We start from the raw sequence: 11,772 nt of genomic DNA, 5'->3' as shown, positions 1-11,772 counted from the left end.
CTAAGTCCACTCTATCCCCCACGTGTAAGGGGTAGAGCAGAGCTCAAGAGATCCCAGCGCATCCCTCTCGCCGCATCACTGGTAGTGAGCCAGTGGAGGCTGAGCAAGTGCGCTAAAGCCGCAAACACTCAACTTAAGTGGAGAATCTGACCATTGCCAGAATTCCAATGACATTAACATTAACAAAATTTATATTTAATGCCCTTAGAAGAGCGAATTTTTAGTTTCAAATAAAGAAAAACAAATCAAACTTTTTAATTTATATCTCTGGTTCTAATTTTTAAATTAGATCTGGTTATGTGCCCTTGGATGCAGTTTATAGAGCCTAAACCACTGCCAAATTTAGTGTAGGTTGGTTGAGTCGTGTTGAAATAAATTCTATTTGTTAAGTTAATAATTCATTTTTTACTTATCTTCATCCTCTTTATTATTTTATTTAAATTTTTTTAATGTTCATTTTCCACCACCTTTATTACAATTTTTATTTATGTTTTTTATATCGCTCTTTTAAATTAACTCTACATTCTTGGTATCTTTTAGCAACGTAGGTCGAAACGTCGGCAGAAAATAAATAAGTAGTTATTACTATTTTTCTCCCTTCTTAGCCGCTGCCCTGATATCTCTTTCGAATTTTTGTTGTCAATTTTTAATTTCTCTTGTACAGATGTAAAGCCTACTTCGATTCTGGTTTTCAAAACTCATTAGGGCTTTGGATGTAAGTAAAGCTTAGCATTCTCCTGATGAGATGTAAATCCCGCAGAACTTAGTCGGCTTAGTGGACCAACTTTGATGAGGTACCGTACACGCATACTCCTGGAAGGATGTTTCAACTCAGTTTGATGAGAGGTGCAAGTCTCGAAATAATTCTTTAAAACATGTTTAAACAATGTTTAATCGATTCGTAATACTCTTTAAGAGTTTGTTGAAAACTAGAAACAATCTAAAATAACACAATTCATATGAATTTAAAAAATTTGTCTATTTTGAATCTTACTTATACGTATGCTTGATATAATTAGAAGAAGATACAAATAAAATTAGAAGAATACATTTTCTTCGGGATTATTTACTCTTAAGAATTACTTTAAAATAAAAATCCCATTTGTTCAAAAAACCTTTCAAACTACAAACATAGGTAAAGAGCTTAAAGAAGAATTTTGTGGGTGGAACATAGTCCGCTGTGTTGAGCTCAAGTTGTGATCACATTAACCAGAGTTAGGAAGTATTACATTTATAATTAAAATTATTTACAAATGAGTGTAATTTGAACAGTGGGACCAAATTACAAATTACCAAATATGAAAATTATATGGCTCTAAATATGAAAACGATATCTAGTTTAAGAATGCGCGCTGGCGTGTAGATTTACAATATTAACATGTTACGGTTTATTTATATTTTCGAAAATGCTGAAAATAAAATATAAATTCGATTTTAAGATCGTGTGCTTGCATATCCATTTATTTTAACTTATTTAAATTTGTGGCCGACCCGATTTCTGTCATAGTACAAGAGCCCAAGAGGAGAAAAAAGGCAGTTATCTCACCCCAATTTTTGATTACTTTAATAAAAACTATGTTTAATTACTAGTCAAAATTGATGAGTCTGGCAAGTATAGGTAGGGGGAATAAAAAATGGCGGCTGTTTCAAAACATTAATTATTCATTCGGAGCTCTATATCTTAAAAACTACCAACAACACTACAAAATCTAAGGGAACATTATTTAAAGAAGATTAAATTTTCTGAAATATTAGCTCTAAAAGAGCTATTTACGTCCAATAGAACTCGAAATATAGCTTTTTAAAAAGCAACATTTCTTAAAAACCTACTGAAAGATTAGTAGTTAGTTAATTTATTTTGAGAAATCTGTATCTACGTCACATAGTACAGACGTCTATTTGCACAAATTAAAGCTAGTTTAATGGACTATAAAACAGTTTATGACCTTTACCTTCGTAGGAATAGTAGTTTTCATGATATTTGCTAAAATAAATTGATTTATAGTTGTTCGAACAATAAGTTTGATTTATGAAAAACTTCATTTCAGAAACCATTGGACGTACAGATGTCTGCCAGCGCTCAAATTAAAGCTAGTTAAATTTACTACAAAATAGTTAATATGTTTATCTTTGTAGGAGTAGTAGTTTTTATGATATTTGATAAAATAAACTCACAAAAAGTTAATTTCTAGTTGTTCGTATAAAATGTTGGATTTTTGAAAAAATATATCTCTAGATCCATAAGACGTACATATGTCTGCTAACACTCAAAATAAAAGAAATTTAACTTACTATAAAGTAGTTTATGGCACTTATCTTCGTAGGGGTAGTAGTTTTTATGATATTCACATATGAATATGAATTTGGCAAATGAAAATTTGTCCAAACAACTATAAGTCAATTTATTTTAGCAAATTTCAAGTAAACTATTACTCATACGAAGATAAACATTATAAACTACTTTATAGATCATTAAACTATCTTTAATTTGAGTGCTAATAGACACCTGTACGTCAAATGGTTTTTGAGATAAAATGTTGCTTTTTAAAAAGCTATATCTCGAAAACTATTTATTGTAAATAGCTCTATTAGGGCTCATATTTTAGCAAATTTACCCTTGTTTAAATGATGTTCTCTTAGGTTTTCTTGTGTTGTTCTTACCTTTAAAGGTATAGAGCTCCGAATGAAAAATTAGTTTTTTTTTATCGCTTTGAAACAGCCGCCATTTTTTATTCCCCCTACCTATTGTTGGCACTCATCAATTTTTACTAGTAATTAACACCTAGTATTCAATTAAGTAATCATAAATTGGGGTGAGATAACTGCTTTTTTTCTCCTCTTGGGCTCTTGTACTAATTCATGGTGCACTTGTGCTATATGTACATCCACTCGTTTATGTTCAAGAAGCATTGTTTCAGAACTGCCAACAGAAAAACATTTGTTCTCTCTATGTTTTAATTAATTAAAGTATTCTTCCTACCTTCAGATTCAATAGTTAATTAATTAAAAAATCTATCGATTTGGTGTAAAGCGATTGTTTTAAATCTTGTCGATTAAAGTTAGCAGTATATATATTTTATTTAACACAGCTCAAATATAAGTTTATAAAGAGATTATATGTTTGGATAATTAAATTAAAAAGTATTTAATAAAAATATAAAATGATTTATAGATTATGTAGTACCATTTCTATGAATATTTATCATCTAACTTTGCTTCGATGATTTGTTTATATTTTTGTTTCTTTTCATTTCATTTATCTTTCTTTTGTTCCTTTTTATTTTTACGAGTCTTGGATTTACAACAGTGGTAATTTAAGCTCCTTAACAGTAAACCATTTTATTCAGCTATGGGAGGCTCTGAAGATTACGTCATAGTTCGTTATCATTACTTACTCTAGTATACGTTCTATATTATATACCGATGTATATTCCTGTATGTTATGTATTTACAAGAAAGTTTTAGAGCGGTATTAATGATTCGATTTTTACGTTTTTGGCTTTAGGCCTGGGACCATAACTACAAGAAAGCTTGAAAACATTCATTTTGCAAATTATCTATTTTCCATTAGCCCAGAAAAAGGACTTAGAATGTTTGATCCTTGGATGCTAAGTGAAGTCCTCTATGGGCTAGATCCTGAATACGAAGGGCAATTGAAGAGGGAAGAATTATGCATGAGTGAGTCCCTTTCCTCTGTCCTAAGGCGGCGGGTTCTTGGCTACTCAAGTCTCTTCTGCAATTCCATTGCCATGATAAGAATTTATCCTTCCTTGCATTACACTGTTTTTATTTATTTAATAAAGCAAGAATAAATAAAATACTTTTTAAAAATTAATGGAAGATCGTTAATTGAATATGTGTGACATATAAAAGGAAGAAGGTTTGGGTGCCAAAAAAAAAAAATTCAAATAGTAATTAAACTGTTTAATATGAGCCAAGGTTTCATCCCGCTTTTCAGTGATTCATCAGGGCTAAAAAAGATACAAACAACTAAAATAAAGTAAGAGAATAAAAATCAAGTAAAAAAGGAGTAAATGAAGCTGAAGGCGGATAAGAAAACAACCAGCATAGAGGAGTGGGGGTGTTTAGTGGTTAGCAGATTTGTTATTAAGTATTTGTTAACTACCAATCTCCCTCCACCCCAACTCCTCTATCCTGTTTGTCTTCTCATCAGCCTTCAGCTTCATTTTTGTGCTTGCTAGCAGCACTCAGTAAGGTGGGTGTCCTATTTTGTGCATTTTTTCATTCATTATCTTTCTTGGTTTTTATTCTTATTCATCTTTTTCTGTTATTTAGTGTTTACTGTATTTTTATATTTCTTTTTTGTTTTTTATTATTTCCGTTTTCATTAATTTTCTAGTACCTTTTTTTAATTCTTGTTTACTTATACTTTTCTCTGTACATTTTATTTCCTTTAATTTACTTTGTTCATTTTTGTTGTGAATTTTCATAAAATTTACTTTTATTTCAAGTTATCTATTCTCTTACTTTGTTACTTTATTTTAGTTGTATGCATCATTTTAGCCCTGATGAAGCCTTGAAAAGTGGGGCAAAAAGTTTGCTCACATTGAATTGTATAATTACTATTTGAGATTTTTTTAATGCGCCTGGACTATGTTCCATTTATAAAAAAAATTAAAGTATTCATAAATGAAATATGTGGTTTGTCTACTCAGATGTCTTTCCTCACTTCTAAGTCCAACACAGAAGTTTTTTGTAGTATCATAGCTGATACTGATAGCATTGGGATTTCTTTTTTTTAAAACCATATCAGATGAGATGTTATAATCCGCACAGTGGTAGGAAACTACCATTGTTGTGAAAAACCATCTAAATTGTTTAAATCTTCTATAATTCTCATAAATTCCTATGTTATTTAGGATGCTGAATTCAATGGAATGCATTTTTTTTTTAATAAATATTTTCAGGTGTAAAAATATAAATCTTAATTTTTTCATCATCTATAAATATGATGTCATTCTGATTCATAGTAATTAATTTGATTATTGTTCTCACCTTATTTTAGTTACACCTTTGAAGAAGACCCCTGACTTCATACATCAATGAAACATGCACAAAAGTTGCTCCAATGCACTTTTATGGGAAAATAATCTCATTACAAAGGTCAATAAAGCTTGTTTTATCTGGTCCATCAAATATGTGCAAAAACAAATTTTTCCAGATTAAATTGGAAGTGGCCAAAGAAATTTAAAAAAAAAATATTTTAAGAAATAAACCTACTTTTGAAAAACTACAATTTGTATAATAACTTACGCTGGTATTTACTTGACCGAAATATTTTTTGTTGGATAGTTTAAAACAAAATAATATGGAAAACTCCCTTTTTCTCAATGTCAAAATAATGTCTGTAAGATGAGGTCTACTACGGCTCACAAATATTGTTTGATGGGAGAGCCAATTACTGTGAATCCGTTTATAGGTATTTAATGAGGTGTTGATAGTTGAACGTAGATTAATGATTGGAGAAGTTTGTCGGGGGGTGCGGTCAGCAAAGAACAACAACATAAGTAAACAAAAGTATATTTATTTATGTTGTTCTTTGCTGACCGCACCCCCCAACAAACTTCTCCAATTATAGGTATTTAAGTGTACGAAACCACATTCATCAACATGATTAGACGCATTTCATTTTTGAGGGTTTTTTTCGCATTTTTCACAGCTGTGTGCTGGTACTTCGGATCCAGTTTACACGGTGATGGTGACTGGTTTTGCAACCACTACCATAGGCACTTCTTATTATAATTTTATGATCAGAATTTAATTTTTTTTTTTTTCAGATTAATATTTGATAATAATTTCATTCTTCTTGATGAACAGGTTACCGTAGATTCTCCTTCTCTCGGAGGACATTATAGCCACAAGTTGATGAAAATTGAAAAATTAACTTTCTATAATCACACCGAATGCACTTGCCAAGACCGAACTGATGAGATGCCAAGAGATACTGATCTCAAGACTGGACTGGACACTAACAGGATCCCGAATCAGCCTGCTCCCTACAGGTAACAGTTATTACATAATACTTATTACAAAAACTTATTACATAATAATCCTGAATGATATTTGTTATCTACAATACATTACTGTTATTTTTATTGGCACCAGTGTAAGGAGGGAAGTGGCATACCTAACTCTCTTTTCAAGCAAAAGCAAAGGCAACTAGATAAGCTAATAAATGTGGATGTCCTTATAATCTAGACTAAAACTGAAGGCAGGTGATTGGCTCCAACTCCTTTGCCACTGGCGTTCATTGTAACAGTACAAGAGCCCAAGAGGAGAAAAAATTCAGTTATTTACCCCACTTTTTTATTAATTTAATGAAAACTATATATAATTACTAGTCAAAATTGATGGTTATGCCAAGTATTGTTAGTGAGGATAAAAAAATGTCGGCTGTTTAAAAACATTTAAAAAAATTAATATTTCATTTGGAGCTCCATATCTTTAAAACTACTAACAACACTAGAAAACATAATAAAACATCATTTAGAGTACAATAAATTTTCTAAAATATAAGCCCTAATTCAGATACTTACGTTCAATAGTACCCGATATATAACTTTAAAAAAAAGAAAAACATCATAAGCAATTCATGAAAAATCAGTAGTTAATGAATTGATTTTGGGAAATATATATCTCAGAAACCATTTTATGGAATTAAAAAATTAGAAATTAAAAAAAAAAATTTCATTCGGAGGCTCTATATCTTAAAAAGTATGCCAGAAAACCTAAGAGAAAATCATTTAAAGAAGAGTAAATTTTCTAAAATATGAGCCCTAATAGAGTTATTTACGTTAAATAGTTTTCGAAAAATTGCTTTTTAAAAAGCAACATTTCATAAAAATGTTGTATGGGATGTACTGAAAGATCAGTAGTTAGTGAATTTATTTTGAAAAATTTATATCTCAAAAACCATTTGGCGTACAGATGTCTATTAGCACTCAAATTAAAGATAGTTTAATGTGCTATAAAAAGTTTATAATGTTTATTTTTGTAGGAGTAGTAGTTTTCATGATATTTGCTAAAATAAATTTATTTCTAGTTGATCAGACAAAACTTTATTTGCAAAATTCTTATTCATATTAAAATACATACAAAGATAAACGTTATGAACTACTTATAGTTCATTCAACTATCTGTAATTTTATAGCTAACAGACATCTGTATGTCCTACGATCCTATAGTTTTTCATAAATCAAACTACTACCCATATGAAGATAAATGTCATAAATTACTTTATGACATGTTAAAATAACTTTAATTTGAATGATAATAGACATCTATTCATCAAATGGTTCCTGACATATAGTTTTTCATAGATAAAAAATATTGTTCGAACAACTAAAAATCAACATTTCGTGAATTAATTTTGTTGAATATTATGAAAACTACTAGTCCTACAAGATAAATGTCATAAACTACTTTATGCCTAATTAAATTATCTTTAATTTGAGTGCTAATAGACATCTGTATTCCTGAGATATAGATTTCCTAAAATAAATTCACTAAATACCGATTTTTCATTACATTTTTTATGAAATGTTGCTTGTTAAAAAAATATATCTTGGGAACTATTGAACGTTAATAGCTCTAATATATTAATGCTCAATTAGGGCTTATATTTTAGCAAATTTACTCTACTCTAAATGATGTTTTATTAAGTTTTCTAGTGTTGTTGGTAGTTTTAAAGATATGGATCTCCAAATTAAAAATAATATTTTTTAATGTTTTAAACAGCTGCCACTTTTTATTCCTCCTAACTATACTTGGCAGACTTGTTAATTTTTACTAGTAATTATACATAGCTTGATTAAAGTAAACAAAAATTGGGGTGAAATAACTGACTTGTTTTAAACCGGGCTCTTGGACTTTATAGTTCGCCTTTATGGCTTCACTTTCCCTACCATCTTACTCTCTTCCCTATACTTGTTGCTCCAAAAATTTAGGGAACTGCTAGTGAGCATATCGTGGTTGTCCCACAGCTGTGGACTATCAGAAAATAAATATATCCTAAACCAGATTGGAATTGAATCCATAACATTCCAAAGGTCATAAGTCTAATATGATTATAAGTGGACTCAGATATTGGCATATTTCTATTATGTGTGTTCATTGGAAGATCCCTTGCCAGCGTAAAGAGAAAATTTATTAAGCTTGATGCCGAGGCAATAAGTTAATCAAGAGAAAACTAAAGTAAAGGCATTAAGGAGAAATAAGCTCTCATACCCTCAGCACATAAAGTTATTGTAAACTACTACTTTTGAACACTGAATGTCTGTGACTGGATAACATCTGGGACCTAGGTAAGAGTTGTCCAATTTATGCCCATTTATGCCCCACAATATCATTTTCTGCGGCCTGTGAAAGCTTATTAAATAAAAAAAAAATTTACTTTTAAACGCTAATAAAAAGAGATTTTATAATTTATTATAAACAGGTTTATACCAAATATGCTGGTTTATAAGTTAGTTAAAATAATGTAGCGATTTATAGTTCTCAAGTTGACCGCTGAAGTGCTATGATGTATAAGGGAGGTTGGTTCTTATTAAAGAACCAAGAATTGATCAGAAAAATATAATTCTCAATAAATATGTGCCATGTTACACCACTGAACTTAAGAAGAAGTTCAGTTTAATTAGCTTTTTAACAGACTTAACCAATCATCTTAATATTTTGAACTCGAGTCTGCAAGGAACAAATCAAAAAATATCAGATTTGGCTGGTATCAGAAATGGATTTAGTAAAAAACCAACAGTGTTCAAACACACTTTAGAAAACAAAAACTCAATACTCTTCTCTAGCTGTCTTCAATTAGCTAACAAATTCAAAGATAATGATTTTTCATGTTGCAGTTCACAAATCCAATAAATAATTTAAGAGTTCAGTACCAGGTTCGAGGTAATTGAAAGACTCAAAAGCAGTTTACCGCTTTGTAAAATCCTCATGGAGCTACAATCGAAGATCAACCACCTGACCTGATACTTGAATAATGTGATGTGCAAACTGGCATGTTTCTAACGAACAGAAAAGAATGTGCTCATTTTTTTTTTTCAAATTGCTGCCTAACGAGAAATTCCCAATTGTGAAATTTAGGAATAAAAATGTCATCTATGTTCGGAAGCATATACATATGTAAAAGTATGATAAAGATTGTAAAAACCTAAAATAGAAATAAACTTTCCGATGTGTCTTTACTTCATCTCATGAGGTTGGCTACAAGGGAACTAGAGGTAGATATTTGTTCTTTGGCGGACGCAGCTGGTCACACTAAATATATATTTTGATTATCATTGTTATCTTAGTATTGATTGAAAAATGATAATATTCTGGATTATCTCTATCGGAAGTCTGGTGGGTCAATTCATTTAAAATTTTTTGAGGTTAATAACTTCCATTTTTGAATGAAATTTGAAGATGGACATAATGGTTGACATGATTTCCCATATGAAATCATGAGGTGAATATTATTGTATAAATTAAAATAAATAAGGATGAAGTTTGGAGTTATGATAGTTTTATTATTGTTGTAGGTTTTAAAGTGCAAGAATATGGGACAGTGGTCCCGAAACGTTGTACAATGTTAGAAATAAATATTTCATTCAAAAATGGAAGTCGTTAACCTCAAAAAATTTTAAATGAAATGATAAAAATATTTTGTCTTTATATTTTCCTTATTTATGTATAACAAATACTTGGCCGATACGAAGAAAAATTACTAATTTTGTTTTTTTTAATAACTTTACCTTACATACTAACCCTATTGATACTTAAGGGTTAAAAATTTGAAGCATATTATTATTATTATTATATGACCCGTAACCTCCTTCAAGATTTTAATTTTGACCCTTCAGACTTTGTCAGATGGACAATCCTGATCTAGATTATAGAGTAATGAATTAGATCTTACTAAATAAATTAATCTTGAATTTATATCAATTGAAAATTACACCATTCAATCTAGTTTCCATTTTTATGTTTTATTATTTTTTTTTTTTTTCATGTTTTACAAACTTTTTTTCTTTTACACAGATGCAAATGTCCTTCAGAATATACTGTAAGAAATCTCGCTAATGGTTCTTGTACTTGTGACTGTTTTGATAAACAAAGGGATTGCACTAAATACAAGAAAGGAAAGGAAAACTTTAATCATCATGACAGGATGTAAGTTCTCAAATATAATGGAAATTTATAATATGTAAAATTTTATATTGAGCCAATGTTTCGCACCACCTTGCAGTGCTTCATCAGGGCTAAAAAAGATACAAGCACTTAAATGATGTAAACATAAGTTAAAAAGTAAATGAAAAATTAAAAGTGTATAGAATGAAATGTAAAAATTAAATAAGATAATAAAAGGTTATAGACAATAAATGAAAATAGAAATAATCACAGATAAAAAGAAGAAATATAAAAGAAAGTACAAACTAAGAGATAGAAAAAGGGGGATAAGAATAAAGGAAGAAAATGAACGGGACAGAAAACGTTCCCTTCAGGCAAAAAGTCAAAGCCAAAGTGGACCGTTTTGACAGAATATATTGTCTTATTTAATTTTTATGTTTCATTGAATATCCTTTTAATTTTTCTTTTACTTTTCTACTTAAGTTTACATTATTTAAGTGTTTAGATCTTTTTCAGCCCTGATGAAGCCCTATAAAGTGGGGCGAAATGTTGGCTCAATATTCAATCACTATTTAATTTTTTATTTAATCCTACCTGGACCATCTTTCATTTATTTCTATCTAAATATTTTATTGTAACTTACTTAAGGATCAGAAAGTATGCATGAATCTTCTGTTTACTGCTTTTGTTTTTATAATTATTCTCTAAATCATAACATAGTTTTTAGTTCTACTGTACAATTTCAATAAATTATTGTTGTATATTGTTTTTAACACGCATTACTAATAAAAATACAAATCAAACATTCCATTGTTTATTTCAATGTAGCAGTCAGTTCTTAAAGACACTTCATTCAAAATGATCATTTTGAGAAAATCATGACAAATATTTTTAATTTTTTTTTATTTATTAAGATAATTTTTTTTATAAGATAAAAAAAATTGAGTTTATCATACATTCTGACTCAAAATAAACTGAAAATTAAAATTAAATATTAATTCTCTCTGTTTAAGATGTATTGAGACTGGCAAGTGTACTATACCATCTTGCGACTTCGGAGTATTCAACAGGCGACTTGGAAGGTGCCCTAGAAAACATGAGAAATTTCGCAGCTGGCCTAGATATAAGGCATAAAGATCAAAATGGAGTATTAAAGATTCTGGAAAAAAAATTATTTTAGCATGACATCTCATAGAAAATAAAGTTATAGTAAACAGTCATAATTGTGTCAGAATCTCATCAAATATTAGTTGTAACAATAGGAATAAAAAAAAAAAAAGATGAAAAGGTATAAGAAACATTCATATAGAATTTAAAATAAACCCAAAAGAATAGTTTTTAAAACCATTTGAAATTAACTATTCATGTATTATTTTATAGTAAAATACATATGAGATGTCATGTTTAAGAACGTTTTTATTTTTAAGTAGTTTTCAGTAATTCAGTGTTTAACCAATCAAAAGATGTTTAAGTAGTTTTCAGTAATTCAGTGTTTAACCAATCAAAACATATTTTACTTTACAGAGTTACACAAATAACCTCATATTTTTTTCAGTTTAAAAAAAAATTCAAAAAATATTATCTTTTTGAATGTATCAGGGAATACAACTGAACTCTGTGTGATATTTTATT

At 29.3% G+C, this 11,772-nt stretch overlaps 1 protein-coding gene across 1 annotated transcript in view; it reads left to right on the top strand.

Moving 5' to 3' along the window:
• Nucleotides 1–11,766, top strand: part of LOC106688247 (uncharacterized) — a gene marked incomplete at its 5' end in the record, with an annotated part of 88,510 nt that extends 76,744 nt beyond the window's left edge. The window contains 3 exon segments of the mRNA XM_067051861.1: nucleotides 5,839–6,023; nucleotides 10,051–10,182; nucleotides 11,154–11,766. Coding sequence (XP_066907962.1) covers nucleotides 5,839–6,023; nucleotides 10,051–10,182; nucleotides 11,154–11,274 — 438 coding nt within the window.
• Between the last annotated feature and the right edge of the window lie 6 nt (nucleotides 11,767–11,772).

This window comes from Halyomorpha halys, unplaced genomic scaffold (assembly GCF_000696795.3).
Source record: "Halyomorpha halys isolate HHAL.00 unplaced genomic scaffold, Hhal_1.1 Scaffold1089.1, whole genome shotgun sequence".
Classification (NCBI taxonomy): domain Eukaryota; kingdom Metazoa; phylum Arthropoda; class Insecta; order Hemiptera; family Pentatomidae; genus Halyomorpha; species Halyomorpha halys.
The sequence above is the reverse complement of the archived record's forward strand: the minus strand, read 5'-3'. Positions and strand labels throughout refer to the sequence as shown.